This window comes from Hermetia illucens, chromosome 3, assembly GCF_905115235.1.
Source record: "Hermetia illucens chromosome 3, iHerIll2.2.curated.20191125, whole genome shotgun sequence".
NCBI lineage: Eukaryota > Metazoa > Arthropoda > Insecta > Diptera > Stratiomyidae > Hermetia > Hermetia illucens.
This window is the reverse complement of record NC_051851.1, coordinates 34,069,446-34,089,668: the sequence shown is the minus strand read 5'-3', so window position 1 is coordinate 34,089,668 and position 20,223 is coordinate 34,069,446. Positions and strand designations below refer to the sequence as shown.

The 20,223-nt window shown below is 44.1% G+C and overlaps 1 protein-coding gene across 2 annotated transcripts; it reads right to left on the bottom strand.

Moving 5' to 3' along the window:
* Positions 1-3,714: 3,714 nt before the first annotated feature.
* On the bottom strand, positions 3,715-20,192 carry LOC119651304 (presenilin homolog). 2 transcript variants are annotated; one of them, XM_038054830.1, is made up of 8 exons: positions 19,840-20,192; positions 14,229-14,515; positions 13,959-14,168; positions 13,679-13,899; positions 13,518-13,616; positions 13,282-13,449; positions 4,311-4,508; positions 3,715-4,239 (listed from the first exon to the last, which is right to left on the bottom strand). In XM_038054830.1, exons 1-8 carry the CDS (start codon positions 20,035-20,037, stop codon positions 3,971-3,973), a joined length of 1,650 nt encoding a protein of 549 aa, XP_037910758.1. In that variant the 5' UTR covers positions 20,038-20,192; the 3' UTR covers positions 3,715-3,970. The 2 variants fall into 2 exon arrangements, with proteins under 2 accessions (XP_037910758.1, XP_037910759.1); XM_038054831.1 differs by having other exon boundaries at positions 13,318-13,449.
* Between the last annotated feature and the right edge of the window lie 31 nt (positions 20,193-20,223).

Genomic DNA, 20,223 nt, shown 5'->3' with positions numbered 1-20,223 from the left:
AGACATCGACATCGCATTAATACAGGAGCCCTGGGTCGGAATCGACCGAACCATCAAAGGGCTCCAAAGCAAATATTTTAATTTATACCACAGCACAAGAGACGCTGATCAGGATAGACCTAGAGCATGTATTCTTGCGAGGAAGAGTCTGCACGCTTTCTTGAGTTCCAGTGACCTAGTTGTGGTCAAACTGGAGCAGGCTTACATGGCTCATGACCGATCAGCTCCGCCAGAAGAACTACAACATCTGACGAACACCATAGCAACAAAGAAAGCCAACCTGCTGATAGGCTGCGACGCTAATGCAAGGCATACGCTTTGGGGCAGCTCCGAAATCAACGAAAGAGGTGAGCCATTCTTTAATTTTATTATTACTTCAAATCAATCGGTGTGTAACAGGGGCAGTACACCAACCTTCCATTTCCCCTGCCCGGAGAACTGTGACGGTTGGGAGGAGGTCCTTGATATCACCCTAATAACGGACAATGGGATTCTTAGGGTGGAGAACTGGAGAGTATCTGACCAGAGATCCTTCTCTGACCACAGTTGGATACTCTTCAGTCTAGATCTCGCCGCAGAGGTCTCCAAGCCCTTTAGAGACCCCAGGAGGAACGACTGGGGAAAATTTGGTCAGGTAATTAAGAACAAACTCTCCGGTGAGCAAATTGGTAGGATTGGCACGACAGACGAACTGGAGTCAAAGGTCGGGGCTCTGGAGAAGGCATTTGATACCGCCTTTAAAGTCTCGTGCCCTACTAAGTACAGCAAAAAGACCCTGCCACCGTGGTGGAATGAAGATCTCTCTAGTCTCAGGAAGCTGACCAGAGAAATCTTCAACATCTGCTACAGGCAAAAATACTCGCAGCCATACAAGGTCTGCCTGAAAAAATGCAAGTCGGCCATCAGGACCACCAAGAGGCGGTCTTGGCTGGACTATTGTCAGAACATGGAAAGCACTAGTGAATCCGCGAGGCTCAGTAAGATTCAGTCCTAGGAACATAAAGGCCCATCCTTCCTTGAAAAGTCGGAAGGCTCCTGGACGGAATCTTCTAGCGAAACCTTGGAGCTGCTGGTTCAAATGCACTTTCCCTCCAACGAGGAGGACTGTGAGTCAGAACCTTGCTTGGAGGGTTTGCGGCAACCCCAGCTGTGCGAGACAATTAAATCGGTAATTACCGAGGATAAGATCGGTTGGGCTATAAACAGCTTCTCCGCATACAGGTCTCCAGGCACAGATGGCATAATGCTAGTCATACTACAGAAGCAGCAGGAAAGGGTTGCGCCGTGGCTTGTTGAGATTTACCGGAGCAGCATCTCTTTAGGATACGTACCGCAGTCCTGGAGGCGCGCACGAGTGGTTTTCATACCGAAAGCGGGCAGGCGCGGTCATGAGTCCGCGAAGGACTTTCGACCAATCAGCCTGACCTATTTTGTGTTAAAAACCCTAGAACGCGTCCTAGACATTCACTTAAGGACGATTATGAAGAGAACACCTTTCTCTAAGTCCCAGCATGTCTATCTCAAAGGAAAATCCACAGAAACTGCCCTTCAAGAGGTAATTGGCACGCTTGAGCGGTCGCTGCAGTACAAGCAGTACTCTTGCTGAGGGAGCTTTTAACAACGTCAGCACCAATGTCATCAAGGAAGCCTTGACCGGTATTGGATTGGAGGGGTATCTCACGCATTGGATTATATCTATGCTGAGTACCAGGATAATCCAGTCGGATCTAGGAGGCAACCACTTGACCAGAGCTGTAAAAAGCAGTACGCCCCAGGGTGGCGCCATCTCACCGGTGCTTTGGTTAATAGTAATGGACAAAATTTTACGTACATTGGACAGCAGCGGTGAAGGTGGTGACGTATGCCGACGATTTGGTGATATTAGTATCAGGGATGTTTCTGTCCATTATGAGCGACATCATGGAAGGAGCGTTGCGAAAGGTGTGCCTGTGGGCCGCAAAATGCGGACTCAGCATAAACCCAACCAAAACGCAACTGATGCTATTCACCACCAAGACAAGGATACTTGAATTCCATCTACCACGGCCGAATGAACAAAGATTGGTTCTTTCCTCTAATGTAAAGTATCTGGGTGTAATCCTGGATCCTAAGCTAAATTGGAGGTTGAACATAGAACTGAGGGTTAAGAAGGCCTGTATAGCCTTCTATGCTTGCTAGAGAACCTTTGCAAAGAAATGGGGTCTCCTACCGAGGATGGTTCTCTGGATGTACACCGCTGTAGTGCGTCCGATCCTAACGTACGGCTCTATTGTATGGTGGCAGGTTTTGAAGAAAAAAAAAACAATAGAACGAAGCTTAATAGAATTCAAAGAACCGCATTTGCGGGTGCTACTGGGGCTCTCAATGTAGTCCTGCATCCCCTCCCCCTAGACCTCCACATTAAATATGTTGCAGCGTGCAGTGCCGTCAGACTACGTGTGTCCGGATGTTAGACAGCGAAGTCCTACCGTCACAGCAACATCCTAGATAAAATACCTCGGGAAATCTGGGCATCCCCCATGGACTATGTCACACGCAAGCTGAACTTCACGAGAAACTTTTCTGTAGACCTTCCAACCAGGGCAATGTGGAAGACCGGCGGCGTGTTGCAAGATTATGACACAGTATTCTTTACGGACGGATCAAAGATGACCTATGGAGTCGGCGCGGGGGTTTTCTCGAATACACACGGTGTATCCAAGTCGTATGGTCTCCCACGTTTCGCCAGTGTATTCCAGGCGGAAGTACTGGCGATATTGGAAGTCTGTCGATGGCTGGAGCGTGATTCGAGCCCCAAGCGTAACATAGCCATTCTGACCGAAGACAAGCGGCCATCAAGGGCTTGTACTCAACGACGACATTTTCCCGGCTGATGGGGCAGGGCAGAGAGGTGCTCAACCGTTTGGGCGGCACGCTCAAGGTCACTCCCCTCTGAGTTCCCGGGCATAGGAACATAGAGGGGAATGAGCGGGCTGACGGAATCTCCAGGCAAGGCTCTGCTCTTGGCATTCCCTCGGCGAATACAGTCGGTGTTCCGCTGGCGGCTGTCGGGGGCCGAGCCTACTCGCACTACATAGCAGCCGTAGGCCTGATATGGCGAAGGCTTACAAGCTGTCCCAAGTCAAGGAGAATTTGGCCCGCTTATAACATAGCCCGATCACAAGAGCTCCTGTGCCAGACGCGTTCAAATGCATTCAAGATTACAGCGGTCTGCACGGGGCACTGGCCCATAAGGGACCATGCCACTAGGCTCGGCATACCTTACAGCGGGGTTGACCCATTGAGCCCACTTCTAAGTCAGAGGCAACTTTTGAGACACTACTTCACCTTTGAAACATGGCATGCCTATGAATTACATGGAGCTTCTAAGATTTAAGTAACCTGAGCATAGACAATTGTTTCTACTTGCGGATCTGAATTGGTCCTAAGTGGCCTCAGAATGAATTCAAATCTTCAAACAAAATTTATTGTTCGATGCTTTCTTATAGTTTGTTTACCTAATTTGAATCATTCGAAAATTTTTAGTGCTTTTTGACAGCAAAAACGTGTCGATAATTTATATCATTCTTAGCAACCGCTTTGCGTGGTGATTCGGAGCCCCTCTGGGAAATGAGAGATGGTCATACAAAAGGAGACGGAAATTTGTAAAGTTGTAAAGAAGTTTTGCATTGATCATTTTTGCTGTTTATTTTACTATTTTATTGAAACGATCCGTTTAATATATAAATATTAATTATTATTAAATATCTCGAATTAAAATTCAATACAATAATAATTTTTAATCTAAGCGATTGATTAACAATCGCACCTTCTAAATGAAAAGAAAATATCAGCTTGTTCTAGTTTTATCCCATTATGTAATGATACTTTACAAAAATTATCCTTTAGTCTTTTCTTTTTTAATAAATCTAGAGAGTAACGCCATCCGATTTCATCACGATCTATGTTTTCATTGCAACTTGATTAAATTTCATATAAATATTTGTTGGGCCGAAAGATTTTCCATGAACGGTTTGACCACAGCACTCGTAGCGAAGCAGAATATCAATCCAAACGTAATAGAGATTGGAAGTGCAGGCAACGCTTTGCGGCAAATTGCAAGCAGGAGAAGCGTTAGACACAATCCTATCAAAATAGCGACGAAGCATGCAATTGTCGTATTCCAATCGCCATAACTCGACGCCTTGCCGACGAGCACTGAGTAGAAGATGAAATCACCAAGACCAAGCTTTATGCCCTCTGTTATAATAAGATTAAGGTGGAGGTTAACAATGGTAGGTGGTGTTGGACAATTGATTGATTGAACTTACTTTCTTCCTCCTCCATTTGTTGTACGGTCTGTTGTCGGGGATTTGCTGAACCACTTTGTTCTGGGTCAGTTGTAATAGTGCGATATTCCGTTGATCGATTGCTGTTTCCAGTGTTGTTAGCTTGAACTTCAATTTGTCTTCGAGCAACTCTTTGGTTGGATCCTGACGACCATTCTTGTGTGAATCCGGCATTTGCATCTGTTGGAAACATTGGATTAATCTTTGGTATTTGTGAACGTATTGCGCAAAGCATGCAACAGCACAAGATATAATGAAATAAACAAATAAGCAAATAGCATGAAATATAAACTTGTAATTGGTTCACTTGCTGACATGACATGACCAACAGTGTTTTGAAAATTGACTTGTTTGGGTTTTTTTCGAAAATTCCCATAACGGACATGCAAAGTTTGCCAAGCCGGAGTTTTGTTAACTTCGGCACCTCTACTAATTCTATCGAAATTCCAAATTTGAATTTCATTAGCTGATTTCTTAACTAGCGCTAAGAAAGAAGCAGAATACAAACGATCAGGTTACGTTAACAATTGTTAAGGTAAATATGGAAAATAATGTGGCTTTTCTTCAACTAACTCCTAGAGATAATTCACTAGTACGTTGTAGAATAGGAGGGTCTGGAACGCGATTGAATGAATATTTGGTTATACTAATATGCTAAGCAAAAAGTTTCCTATTGGAAAACACCATGCTGAAATTTGAAATCTGAGGAGCGCTAATTTCTTTCTTCAGTTCCTACATTCTTCTAAGTAAGCATCAACTCCGACCTCCTAGAGGAAAAGGAATGTAATGATTTTTAAATGAGTTCGAACTTGATTAACTACTGGCATAAAAACGTCAGGATAAGTAATAGTATTTACTTTCAGGATGTCAATAAATTATAGAACAGGCTTGATAAGCAGCTGCGGACACAGCAGGTTGTCTGGCAGCTGCTCAGTTGTATATAAGGAGCAGCGGCGCCGCAAATTAACAATGAGGAGATGTATAAAGTATTGTAAAAAATACTGTTACCAGCGTTTTATAGGTTCGAACCCTTCGTGGAAACAATTGTGAATTCAGTCCATTCCACGCTAAAAAACGACGAACTCGTAAGAATACGAGGTATGTTCAAAAAGTAAGATTAATTTTCAAATTGCGCGCGCAAGGTACATTCGAATATCCACTTTTTTTGTTGTTGTATGTTGGTATACATGTCCCTAACACAGTTTTAATTATTATATATAGCATACATGTTTTTTAGTGTGCATATATGTGTTTTAGTGTGCTCGGCTATTTTCCCTTATTACAAAAAAATGGAGCAAAGAATTTGCATCAAATTTTGTGTAAAAAATGGAATCTAGTCCTCTGAAACAGAACTGTTGACAGTGACATACGGTGAATCTGCTCTAAGTACAAAAAATGTTTGCAAATGATACAAGCTCTTCCAAGATGGCCGAGAAGATGTCAATGACGAACTTTCCTCTGGACGCCCCAGAACATCAACAACAGATGATAACGTTGAAGCTGTGAAGAAAATTGTTTTACAAAATCGTCGAATTACCATAAGAGAAGTTACTGAGGATGTTGGCATATCAGTCGGCTCGTGTCATACATTTTTTTTCGGATATTTTGGGCATGAGACGTGTGGCAGCGAAGTTTGTCACAAAACTGCTAAATATTGATGAAAAAAACCGTCGCATGAGCATTGCTCAGGAGCTGCTGAATGACGTCAACGACGATCCAGATATGGTCAAAAGAGTCATATCTAGTCACTGCGACTTTTTCCTGTTCGCAAAACTGAAGAGACCTATGAAAGGACAGAGATTTGCAACGATTGACGAGACTACATGGGTGGAAGAGCTCAAGGTTATACCAAAAAGTGCTTATCAGGAATGCTTCAAGGATTGGAAAAACGCTTGCATAGGTGTATTATATCTGGGGAAATTACTTTGAAGGGGACAATATAAATATTGATTAATAAATAAATATTTTTTTATAAAAATAAAAATTCACCTTACTTTTTGAACACACCTCGTATATGTTGCCGAAAGCAACGAAGTTAAATAGTGGAGAACTTATAAAATTGAATGAAAATATGGCGCACCCACCCCAACTTAAGAGCAAAATACGTGATAGCGAAATGATTGTAGGAACGGAGACGGTTTCAGAACGGTGTGTTAACGATGGGCTAAATATGCTCAGTTAAATAGGTACTGAAAAATGGATCAAACTTGGCTAAATTAAAAAAACTCGTGTAGGTTGGATATTTTGAATTTGTGGAGTCCAATAGGATATCTCGAAGAAAACTTCGGAACAAAGTGCAATGGAAGTGTCCATCAAGAAAACGAGGCACTGTTAGGGAGGCTCTACTGTACCCCCGTTTTTATCAATTGGAAAACGGAGTTGGAGAAACCAAACGAGTGGAAATCTCAGCAGACCAAGGCTCGATTTGGGCTGTCACGCCATTGATGATGATGAAAGAGATTATTGAGAGAGAGAGCAGCTCCCTTGATAATATAATTTGACATTAAAATGAACTAGCTACTTGGGGAATGGTCAAATTATCATCCAAGTTGACCTGAGTATCAAAATTGATGAATTATGGCCGTTCAGGATCGACTTGGTGGTTGACAATAGTGAATAGAATTTGACAATCCGCTAACCTCCCATTTCTCTGCAAATTACGCCTAACGTGGACATGCAAATTGAACTTTAGAAAATTGCAGAGTTCTGTTAGAAATTTCGTTTTTAAATTGCCGTTTATCTCTCAGCCCCATTTTGTTTCATCTTCTAGCTTTATTGGTCTCAAGCGTTCCTTCGCCAGTTTGCTATTTCACCTAGCAGCTTTTTGTCCTTTCCTGCGTTAGGTATCAGTGGCCGCTCCGATGAGCTTAATTAACGCTGTGGTGCGCCATTTTGATGATACAAACTCCTGAGACTATGACTGCTGTGGTAAGAGCAAGGGAGCAGAGTTCAGCCGGCTCAGATTTTCAGAGCCAATCCGATGCTCTCCCACCCTGCGCTCATCGACAACGATATCGAGGATCCCCAGAATGCTAGCTTTCTCCAACTCAAAAGAGAAGTAAAATGGTATAAGCTGGACATTCTGCGCCTAAGCGAAGTATGAAGGTGGGAGTCTGGAGTGTATTCCTCTCCCTCTTGCCACCTTTGTGGAAGTGTGCTATTGTACTCTGGGAAGCTAAGTGGTAATAGACGCGAATCTAATTTCGGGTGGTTTCTGACGGCTACTATAAGCCTCTCTTGACCTGGGAGCCGGTTTTTGACAGCATTCTGACTGCAAAATTCTAATCCAGGTTAAGGAGCATCGCAATTACACAATGCTATGCACCAATAGAGACTTCCGATATAGTGGAGAAAGGACGTTTTCTATGAGCTATTACAGGCAGTTTAGGAGAGGCTTCCTAACGGTGGCATTGGGATACTCATGGATAATTTGAATGCCACTTCGCTGTAATGGGGCAGCACGATCTTGGCGACAGGAACGGCAACGGGGGAAGTTTGCGAAGAGCCTAGATCTTGCCCTAGGGTCATCGCCATTTGATGGCCGCCTAATTTCGCTTGCGTGTTGTGCCCGCCACTTTTTGCAAGCTTAAATCGACTGCTTGTACCATCCAGCTGTCGCTACATATTGGGATATCTTGCTGATCGGACACACTGAGTAACCTGAGAATATCGATTAGAATTGGGCCGCCATAAAAAATGCTCTTTTTTCGGCGTCGCAGGTCGTCGGCTATATCCTGAAGGGACGGCATAGGATTTGCTTGATTACGGAACCGGCGGGAGAGGCGTGTATCTGCGTTCTCCCTATCGTCGCAAAGATAATAACTAAAATAATCCTTGAACACATCAAAAAAAAATCTCGAGAGTAGGGTGGTTTCCATTCCGGATTCTCCAGCATTGACCGCATCAACACCCTTTGGATCATTTTGGAACAGTGGACGGGGATTGGATCTTCTCAGCACCAGGTCTTCATCGATTTGCAGAAGGTCTTTGCCAGCGTGAACAGGGAATGTATTTGCAATGTTATATGCAGGAGGGGCATTTCGGAGAAATTAATGGCTACGGTCAAAGCGACACATGATGACGCAAAATGTCACGTGCTGCATCGAGGTCAAATCTCAGAGGAATTTGAAGTCCAAAGCAGAGTTAGTTGTATTTTGTCACCGATATTATTTCTTCCTGTTATCAGTGACGTTCTTCATACTGCCTTATCCAGAGGACCTGGAGCAGTTCAATGGGCTATGACATATACTGATGACAATTTCGTGCTTTCTCACTGGATCATGAACGTTGACCAAATGGCTGTGGATTTGCAAAGAGAGGCAAGTAGAGTTGCACTGAAGATAAACACCAACATGGGTCATCCCATTCTCCCTATCTGCATTATTGGGCAGAGCATCGAAGGCGTTGATCAATTTGTATACCTAGGAGGCGTGGTTTCTGTCAACGGTAACACCGAAGTTGAGGTTGCTTGACGCATTAACAGTTAAACCAATGCGAATGCTCTTTCTGTGTTATTATATGCGAGCAGAACATTGTGTTGCTATATAGGAGTAGCACATGGGGGTATGTTGACCTCATACTATTTCGAACAAAGAACTTGGTCAGCGCACAGGCTAGTTGCCCGTAGAGGATGTGATCAGAAGGAAGAAATGGCAATGATAGTTCATACAGTAAGGACAAGTGACAATTCCATTGCTGATTCCGCCGTGCAATGGAAAAGATGGCCGGCAAGAGGGTCGCTCCAAGAGGACTTGACGCAGAACAGTAAGAAGTCCTGGAAGGAGTTGAAGCGCATTTCAGCGAACCGTGAACGATGGTTGGTGTCCTACCAAGAGGTGAATGGTAACCATATATAAAAACAACTTTGCATACTTATTATTAACAACTTTGGTCAAGACTGCAGCTCCTTCAGCAAACCCAACAAAACAAGGTCGACGCAAAGGTTGCACATCACACAATCATCTATATTTCGGTGCTTCATATATGATCATCGCCATCAATGGAATACAGTTCAATATTAACCGAATTTGCACAACCTTCCTCTGACCTCGACATCGTTCATCTCGGTTTGCCATAGCAAATGCCTTAATCTAACGGATTCACCGAATGCATGTGACAAACGTTCAAAAAAGTGCTTAGCAGCTGCAAACCACCTTTTCGATACGGTCAGTAGCTACAACTAAACGCCACACAACTAGCTTGGCGACAAATTTCAGGCGCAGATCTTCTTTCGGTGGCAAATTCGAACTTCACTCGATGCATTTAAGCCCGTTGCAAGTAAACTTCACACCCAAACAGCAATATGCTTTGACGTGGGAGAGGAAGCTGTGATCGAACTCGGGAACGGCGATCACGGTTATGATATGATTAACCAACTACTGGTCAAACAGAATCGTTGTGTAAAAGTCCCTACCATAACCAAATTTGTAAAACAGGTTCGCACTGACCATGCAAATGTAGGCAAGACGCCGACTCAGATGACGACAATCAGCTGAGTTGCAAAGTCGAGGAAGTAGAAAATCTTCAACTATTGGGAACTGGATAAGTCGCAGAAATTTCCGTACCTCAGTAAACGGTACTGCATGAATCTGGTCGATTATTTTGAAAACCAGTTCAAGTTTTGTTTTTGGAAAACTTGGGAGAAAAACTCAACAATGCTCATTAGAATTTCATATTTGCTTAGAAGTTTGTGGCGGCCTGGTCTGATTATGCTTCAGGTTAAAGTTGCATAATTCCGCAAGACCTCACACGATCTTCTTGCGGTGGCTGTCTTCGGACGGATCACAGTGTGTAGGGGCGTTCTGGGGGTAGGCTCATTCAACTAAAGAGGTTCTACTTGCCGGCTGGTGATGAGTTAGTGCCTCTCCCTGCACTGGAAAAAGTGCTAACAGGATCCCATGCGAAAGTGCAACAGCATACGTCCAGGGCTGCATGGCCAATGAGGAGCTTGGTCTTTAGTATATGGAATCTGAATACCTTGGGTACCATCAGTTTTAAAAAGAAGACCCTTGCCCTCGTGGCCCCGTACTGCTCGTGGGGCCAAGACATACACTTTGAATTACCATAAAATAAAAAACTAACGATAGAAGATGAGATGGTGATGCCTGGTGTATTATCGGACCAAGATTGCGAAGAATAAGGAGGTCGGTACTTTCTATCAGCGGGGTGAAAAGGACCTCGCTAACTACCACGCGATTGTCGAAGAATATATCAACAAGCGCCTGGGATAATTATCAACCTTAAGATGAGTTCGAACAAGCAGAGTAGAGTGTGCAAAGGCTCAGATGCCAAGTAACCTCTGCAAAGGGGTAAACAGCAACAGCCGGCCGACGACCAGGCCGTCCTGGCCAGGAATCACGCGGGGCGGCGGTGAATCGTAAATTGCCGCCGGAGATGCTTGATGATCATCTCCTGGACGGCAAAGGAGAACAGGGGGATTCATCCCCTGCTTCGAATCCTCTCAAGTGGTCCGTGGGTTCCATGTTATATAATGCGATGATCAATTCTTTAGGGATTTTGCCAGTTCATACGTTGTTAAGATCAGGGACGCCTGGGAGAGCCTAAAGTTCAATATGGCATAACGTGATGTGATGTTACAGAAGCAGGAAGAAAGGGTTGTGCCGTGGCTTGTCAATATTTATCGAAGCCGTATCTATTTGAGATACGTACCACACCCTTGGAGACAGGCGCTTGTGGCTTTCATACCGAAAACGCGAAGGACTTTCGGCAACCAACATCACCTCTTTCATGTTGAGGATACTAGAGCGCATTAAGGACAATTGTGGAGAGAACGCTCTTCTCCGAGTCTCAGCATGCCTCAACGGTAATTAACGAGGTTTAGTGGCGACTACAGTACAAGCATTATTCGCGTTAGTACCAACGCCACTAAGGAAGCCTTAACCAGTAAAGTGGAAGAGCTGCGAGACTCTGCATAAATTCACCTAAAACCAAGTTGATGCTATTCACCATCACATCAAGGGTACTCGATTCGCACCTCCCGCGAATAAATGAATAAAGATTGATTCTTTCGTCCAATTAAAGTATCTCGATGTAGTCCTGGATTCTAAGCTGAATTGGAGATTAAACGTAGAATTGACGGTTAAGAAGGCTTGTAGAGCCTTCTACATATAATAGAGGACCTTTTGCGAGAAAATGGGGCCTCCAACCGAGCATGGTTTTCTAGATGTACATAGCCTTGGTTTGTCCCATCCTAGCGTATGGTTCTATTGTGCGGTGGCAGGCGCTGAGCAAAAATTATTATGGAACCAAGTTTAATATGATTCAAAGAACCGCGTGTGCAGGTGCTACCGGGGCTCTGCAGTTCTGTACTCCTACACCTCTTCCCCCTAGACCTCCACGTTAAATACGTTGTAGCGTCGACTGCTGCCAGACTACGTGAGTTCGGAGGTTGGACAGCGAAGCCCCACGACCAAAGCAACATCCTAGACAAAGGACCTCGGGAACTCTGAACATTCCCCACGGAGTACGCAACACGTAAGCGGAGGAACCAGGGCAGAGTGGAAGACTGGGGACGTATTGTAAGACTATGGCACAGTATCAAAGATGATCTGTGGACTGCGGAAGTGCTGACGACACTCGAAACCTGTCGATGGCTCGGCCATGATCTGACCGGCAAGTGTAGCATAGCCTAGCCTTGTACTCAGTGGCGACATCTTCCTCTGGGTCCCCAGTCATAGGAACATAGGATTTCGGTGGTCCGTGTCTCGCTTGATTATAGGGTCAGATAGACGGTGAAGGCTCATCATCTGCGTCAAGTCAAGAAGGATGTGGCGCGGCAGGATTCGCGGCATTCGAAATTTATTTCGAATGTTGCGAATGCCAGCGGACAGATGACGTTACCGGCGCTCTCCACTCAGTTTAGACCTCGCTACAGGAGTCAAGAGCAGAGTAGGTGACGAGAAATGTCATACTTTGGGAAGGAGAAAAAAATGAGAACCGAAAGATACAAGATGTCAGAAAAATAATAAAAATAACGAGCACCGGTTGTGTTGTTGGAAAAAGTGAAAAGATTCCTATACAAAGTTTCTATGAAATTCATCCTTTGTTGAAGTTGTCAGTGCCATTGTTTTTATGAAATAAATGAAGTGTTATAACTAGTGAACATCGTGGTTCTTAACTTCTAAAAGGAGTTGCTCGCCTCTAATAAGACTCGATCCCGAGATCTTTTATTCCAGATGCGTATAAATGCATACAAGATTACGGCGATGTGCACAGACACTGGCCTATTGGGGACCATTTTCGTTGCCGAAGCTGCGGAGAAGAGGGAAACCCGAAGCCGCGGAGAAGATTGAGAAACCTTTAACCGCTTCGTCTAGCTAGAGCCAGGTTACGGACACATTCTTTGAGGACCTCAGAGGAGCCTCTAGCTGCAGGGTGGAAGAGCTGCTTTCCTGTGTGAATGCTACAGGCCGGCTTTGAAAATTTCAGCCGCCTGGACTTTGTCCCCTTGCTCGTATCACATCAGCATGATTTTAGGAGTGTGTGGCATCAAAACGGCGCGAGTTATAGGCGGTTTTCTTTGCTTGTTGTAAAAAAAAAGTAAAAAAGATAAATTTCAAAACTTTGATTAGGTTTTATGCAAAGGCAGATAAAGATTGGCTTTAGCAATATGCGCACGCTTCTTAAAAACAGTACCTCTTGGCACAAACAGGCATACAAATAGATATTAATTAATTTGAGTTCTTTAAATCAGCGTTAATTAACAAAAGCGGTGAATAAAAATGATTTGAAGCATGCAAGCAAAGCGATATTTCCCAACTACATGTAATATTTTAACAAATGCAAATGAGAATGTAACAAACAAATTGCTACCATGATACCGATAACGTGACGAACGACGTTTATCTAATTTAGCTAAACGAAATTCAAATTGAAATTAGTAATGTCTATGTAGTGATAAGCGAGAAAAATAATGAAAAAAATCGGTAAGTACCATTTATCTGTGAACTAAAGGTCACAAGAGGCGTACCTTCTGCATTTGCCGCACTGTTTAGAGGCATATTACCTGTAGCGGGCAAACGATTTCCTGCACTGTGATTTGCTGCCGAGTGCGTGATTTCATTTGGTAGATTTGTTCCCATATAAGAGTACAGAATGGTAGCTGCAAGTAGAATACAAATCAAATATTGAAAAAAGTATGTAAGAAAGTTTCAAGTTATGTTGCCTTACATGAATAAATCAACGCTGGGAATATTGGTTCGTTCCGCTCCTGAGCTGTTTCTACCAAGATTCGCAAAGGACCCTTCGGCGAAAGTACAGCGATAAGATCTGTAATATAAATTTCAAGTTAAAGATTTGAATGCACTCAATAACTTCTGTTGGTAACTGACCCCATATTGAAATCACTCCAAGCACAGCCCATGCAGTCCATTCTGGTAGGTATTTTATAAATACCAAGGCCATCAACGCTGCAACAAATATTAAATACGCCTGCTGGAGTCTTAAGGGACCATGCCAGTGAATGGACATCATTCCTACAACCCCGAAATTCCACATAAGGAATATTGCCGTGGGATAGTCGAGTGGAATATTGTACGCTCTTAGTAGCTCTCTAAAATCAAATTATTCATTGAAATTGTCTGAGGTTTTTCAAATTTCAGACAAACTTACTCCAAGTATAAATAACTGAAAATAAATAGCAACATAAATGACGACAGGATCAACCATCCATGAATGACCTTATAGCATCGTTTCTTGTAGAGTACAATCAACAATATCGTCATAAGTACAATTACAACCATCAAAATCATTGAATTTGCGAGTGCATTCCAAATTTTCGTGCCCGGATCCGGTGAGAGTTCATGAAACGGAGTATAAAGGCTGGAAAGGGTATAAACTTTAAATATTTTCCCCAAGGGATATTGAAGATTTCCGCCTTACAAATAAACATCTTTGGTTGAATAGAAGCTAACTGCATTAATTGTGGCGACTACGACAAGCATGCACAGGGAAACTGGCGCGAAAAGCTTTATGACATGTTGGGCTCCATACTTAAGAACTTCCTCCTCGCCTTCCAGCCATTCATCGTCCTCGTTTGGTGGCCCGCCATTCTCATTGGGTGGAACACGTCTACGCCTAGCTGGGCCGTTGGCTGCACTTCTTGTTGCCTCTGCATTTGGTCGTATGTGCACACCTGGTATGTCGGTACCGGAGCTGTCGTTTATTGTCTGTTCAAAGTAGATCATAGAAAGGAGTTGTGAAGATTAAGTTAAGGAAGGAAATTTTCAAAAATTCGTTGAAATTCGGATAAAACCTGATGGAAACAAACCTAAAAATTAACAATCAAATACACAATGATTGTTCTTAAAATAATGAGACAAAAATTGATAGAAAAATTTGGGGCTTTCCGCGAAAGAGGAATGGAATTCTACATCTTTCACTATAGACTAAAGTGCGAATCATATAGAAATTAATTTTAAACTGGAAGACGTTTTTTAGGTTTTTTACGGTCATCAATAGTGAACGCTTTCAGTGAACTTGTAAGCATCCATCGTTCGCGGTTACCTGAAATGCCCTTCAGCACCCAGGCCTGTCGGCCATCTTGGAAGAGTGGATTTCACTGTATGGCATAGTCAGCAATGCAATTGTCATCCCTCCTTAATTTGTGAACTGTCCACCGTCACTTTGGTCTTTCGATGACACACAAGTTTTTCGCTAGAGATAGTGTTAGGCCAGCGCACTCCGATGATACGACGCACACAGGTATTGACAGCTTGAAGCTTTTGGGTAAAAGTGGAGTTCACTTCCATGTGCTGGTCTTGGTGTTGGGTAAGTGCATTTACAGATTTTTGACAGGGCAACGAAAGCGGATCTAATGCACTTAATGCATCGCGCAACATCCAGTTCAGTGCCTCCGCCCGCAGAAACCGCGCATCCTAGATATACAAATTGATCGACGTTTTCGGTGCTCTGCCTACTAATGTAGACAGGGAGAGTGCGATTATTGGTCAGACAGAGATCCTTGGTTTTGTTGGTGTTTATCTTCACTTCACTTGCCTCTCTTTTCAAATCCAGAGTCATTTGGCCAAGGTCCATGACCCGTTGACAGAGGGGACAGAGAAAACAGATATCATCAGCGTAGTAGAGTTATTTGAGGAAAGATGTCATCATCCATTGAATTCCTCCATGTCCTCCGGACAAGACAGCACGAAGAACCACCGATAACAAGAAGAAATAATATCGGTGACAGGATGCAACTCTGGCGATTTTACTTCCGTGCAGCACGTGACATTTTGCGCCTTTATATGTCGCTCTGATAATAGCTATAAGTTTCTCCAGGATTTGCCTGCGTAGAGCTATTTAGATACACTTCCTGTTCATACAATCGAAAGCTTTCAATTACAGCGAAAGTCTAAACTATGCGCACTGTTCCAAAAAGGATCCGTAGGGTGTTGATGTGGTCAGTGCAGGAGGATCCCGAGCGGAAACCAACCTGTCGATTAAGCTTTCAAGATGATCCTTGATGCGCTCGAGAATTATTTTAGTTATTATCTTTGCGGGGGCAGTGAGCATGCAGATACCCCTCCAACTGTCACACTCATGAAATCATTGCGATTTGAGGCAGTTCACACGTGGTACGCTATGCTGAACTTCTCGGAATTTCGCTCGGCATCGGAGTTCGAGTGCGTCACGCCCGCCATTACTCACAGTGGTCAGTAGAGACTATAACTCGCTCCGTTCATCAATCCGAGTCTACATTTCCGCAGTTACCTTGATTTTATGATGCCCCTTTGGGATGTGTCGTATGTTCATCGATATTCTCAGGTGAGTTACTCAGTATTTCTGCCGTCCGATCAGCAAGATAGCTCTCCCACCGTCGAGCGACAACTGGGCCATACAAGCGCCTGATATTGAACTTAGGGGATCGCAGCTTCAAAACCGTGCGAAAAGTGGCGGACGCAACACGCAAGTGACCATCAGATGGTGATTTCTTTCGAAGGTGATGTCACGGCCTCTTTTATTACGCACATCCAGCAGACAACTGTAAGCTTTGTAGGCTGCCAACAACCGTGCGCGGATTTCATCGTCGTAGCCGCTATGAGTTGGAACACCATGCCAACGAGATCGTGATCCGAGCCTATATTGGCCCCTCTATATGTCCTGACATTCAGCAAGGCTGAAAGGTTGTGGTGTTCAATCAACACAGTGATCCCGTCTGGAGAAACTCAAGTTTGTTTGTGGACCACTTTCCGCGCAAACGAGGCCGTGTTGGCCCATTGTACTCGCAACCCCTAACGGAATATTCCGGATTCGTTAACGTATCGCAGGATTTCTGTTAGTGGATCTGATGCTACCCGTCGCAACTGGAGAAGATCGGCGCCAAAGATCTGATGCCTGATGCATCCAAGGCGGGACATTCACATAGGAAATGCTGCGCGGATTCCGCTTCCTCATTACAGAAGGGACACGTGTCATATTGAATAATTCCTATTCTGAACAAATACCCAGCTAGTAAATTATAGCCTGTTAGAATGCCCAGGCTACTGGTACTCCAATTACTGGTTCCGGCGTCCGAGATTTCACTTCCCTTTACGCCACAGTGATCGGGTACCCCGAGTAATTCCACCGTATTGAATCTAGAGGCACTAGAGGGAAATGAGGCACTTCCAACAAACAATTTCATGCGATACTTATCATCATCATCAACGGCATAACAACCGATATCCGGTCTAGGCCTGCCTTGATAAGGAACTCCAGACATCCCTGGGTCCACCAATTCGATATCCCTAAAAGCTGTTTCGCGTTCTGACCTATGCCATAACTCCATCTTAGGTAGGGCCTGCCTCTTCTCTTTCTACCGTAGATATTGCCCTTATAGACTTTCCGGGCTGGATCATCCTCATCCACACGGTTTAAGTGACCCGCCCACCGTAACCTATTGAGCCGGATTTTATCCACAACCTGACGGTCATGGTATCACTCATAGATTTCGTCATTATGTAGGCTACGAAATCGTCCATCCTCAAGTAGGGGGCCAAAAATTCTTCGGAGGATTCTTCTCTCGAACGCGGCCAAGAGTTCGCAATTTTTCTTCCTAAGAACCCAAGTCTCCGAGGAATACATGAGGATTGGCAAGAACATTGTCTTGTACAGTAAGAGCTTTGACCCTATGGTGAGACGTTTTGAGCGAAACATTTTTTGTAAGCTGAAATAGGCTCCGTTGGCTGTCAACAACCGTGCGCGGATTTTATCCTCGTAGTTGTTATCGGTTGTGATTTTCGACCCTAAATAAGAGAAATTATCAACGGGCTCAAAGTTGTAGTCTCCTATCTTTCTTCTTTCTGTTTGACCAGTGCGGTTTGATGTAGTTGGTTGGTTGGTTTTCGATGCTGGCATTGCCGCCATATATGTTGTTTTGCCTTGATTGATGTGCAGCCCAAGATCTCGCGCCGCCTGCTCGATCTGGATGAAGGCAGTTTATATATCTCGGGTCGCTCTTTCTATGATGTCGATATCGTCAGCATAGGACAGCAGTTGGGTGGACTTGAAGAAGATCGTACCCCTTGCATTTACCTCAGAATCACGGATCACTTTCTCCAAGGCCAGGTTAAAGAGGTCGCATGATAGGACATCCCCTTGTCGTGGACCGTTGTTGATGTCGAATGGTCTTGAGAGTGATCCTGCTGCTTTTATCCGGCCTCACACATCGGTCAGGGTCAGTCTAGTCAGTTTTATTATTTTCGCCGGGATACCGAATTCTCTCATGGCCGTGTACAGTTTTACCCTGGCTATGCTATCATAGGCGATTTTAAAATCGATGAAAAGATGGTGCAATTGATGTCCGTATTCCAACAGTTTTTCCATCGCTTGCCGCAGAGAGAAAATCTGATCTGTCGCTGATTTGCCGGCAGTGAAGCCCCTTTGGTGTGAGCCAATGATGTTCTGAGCGTATGGGGCTATCCGGCCTAGCAAGATAGCCGATACCTCTATAATTGCTGCACTGTGTGTTATCTCCGTTTTTATGTATGGGACAGATAATGCTTCGTTGCCAGTCGGCAGGCATTGAACCACTTGGTGTAATTGGTGGCCTCCATATTTAACCAATTCGGCTGCAATTCCATCAGCTCCTGGCGAGTTATGATTTTTAAGCCGATGAATTGCAGGGTCTGCTTCTTCTATACTTGGTGGTGACAGTATTTGTCCGTCATCTTTAGTTGACGGGACCTCCAACTCGCCATTGTTCTGGTTGTTCAGTAGTTTATCAAAGTACTCAACCCTTCGCTGCGATATGTCGATTCTGTCGGAAATCGGATTTCCCTGTCTCGGCTGGATGACCATCTATGTGAATAAGGCTCCTTTCCTGCTGGCTTCTTGGTAAAATCTCCGCATCTGGTGCGGTTTCTCCCCTCTCTTTTTGAGTTCATAGACCTGTAGGTTCTTCCACGCTTCCTTTTTCCGTCTGTGAGGTCGCTTGACTGAGTTCGTGATAAGTATCCGCGTGTGCCGGTGAGACTGCGTCGTGGATTCTAGGTGTTGTTATTCGAGCCAGAGAACATCATGCCAGTGATGAACCACCATGATAGTGATCCGAGTCTATATTGGCCCCCTAATATGTCCTGACATTCAGCAAGGCTTTCTCCCCAATCAATTTGGTTGAAAGCGGTCCCGTCTGGAGAAGCCCAAGTTTGTTGTGCGCCAATATATCGCCTAAGAACAGGGTCTGACCCTACTTTTCGGTTAAATTTTTCAAGTATGATTTTGATATCATACTTGGGACAGGCTACGAGGGCTTGTAGAAGGTATCCTTCCACTCTCCAGTCTCCTCTGTAGGGATGTGGACGTTAATGAGGCTTATATTTTTAAATTTACCTAGAAACTGGGCTTATGTTCTTAAAATCGATAACAGCAGGATCGAGAATCAGCGTGTTCTTGATAAAGCTGGTAACATCGAAAGCACACAGATATCCCTCGAGTTGCCGCACTCATGATGGGGTGCCCTTCTTCGGAATCTTAATGACCACCATTGGGAAAGGTCTCAGGCTCCCAGGATTTAGGAATAAGTGGAGGTCGTAACTTTGTTTCTTAAGAATAATGTCGAATTCCTATGGCTTTTATGAGGTCTCTAGCAAACCAGCATTAAATATTTTTTTTTTTACGAGACCATTGACGAATATTAGCAGACGGACTACGGCTTAGGCTTGAAATTCATACTTGAAAATGGAAGCGGCTGTTTTTTTCGTGATGTGGCCAAGCAGAAAGTTCCGGTATTATTGGAACAAGGTAGCGCACATCTTACCTAAAAATGATTTTTTCAGTCCCAATCTCTGTGCGCCGTGGGAAAAGTCCTGCTTCGATGTTTACGAAGTTGGTTTTTCATATATATATTTAAAATGCAATTTCAGATGACAGCGATGATTTATATTTATAGAATGAGATAATCAAATGTCTGTGAAGTGAAAGCGGGTCCATTGGCCCCCACTATGGGTTCATCCACACAATTTGCCTTCAATCAAATAAAAGCTTCCTTTTCGCAAATAACAAGCACACATACCCCATAATTAGGATCGGTTGTTACCCTTGCACGACCCTTTCTCTGATCATTTCCGCCTCCTAAGCCTTCAATGCCCCGTTCTGGCTGGCGAATGTGTGAATCACTGATGTGTCCGTCCATTAAAGCCGTCGTTTCGTCCGCGCCGCTTGAATCGCTTGAGCTTGACCGATTTAGTGTACGATTCGGAAAGACATTCATACGCACTGTAACTTAAAAACCCGACAAATAAAATGAAGAATGCAGAAATAATACCGCCCGATACGTTGTTTCGCCAAACAACCACTTTACGAGCTCGCCCACTTTGTTTGGACACCACGAAATTCCATGACAGATGAGCGATTTGACAACGAAAACAAGGAATCCGGGTATTCACGATAGTCGAAA

Bases quoted from the DNA above. Each gene is read 5' to 3' on its own strand.
- LOC119651304 (XM_038054830.1), bottom strand. From the start codon at position 20,037: ATGAATGTCTTTCCGAATCGTACACTAAATCGGTCAAGCTCAAGCGAT. The intron at 14,169-14,228 runs GTAAGGCGGAAA...TACCCTTTCCAG, and splicing joins TCAACCAAAGATGTTTATTT to CCTTTATACTCCGTTTCATG. The intron at 4,240-4,310 runs GTAAGTTCAATC...TTATTATAACAG, and splicing joins ACAAATGGAGGAGGAAGAAA to AGGGCATAAAGCTTGGTCTT.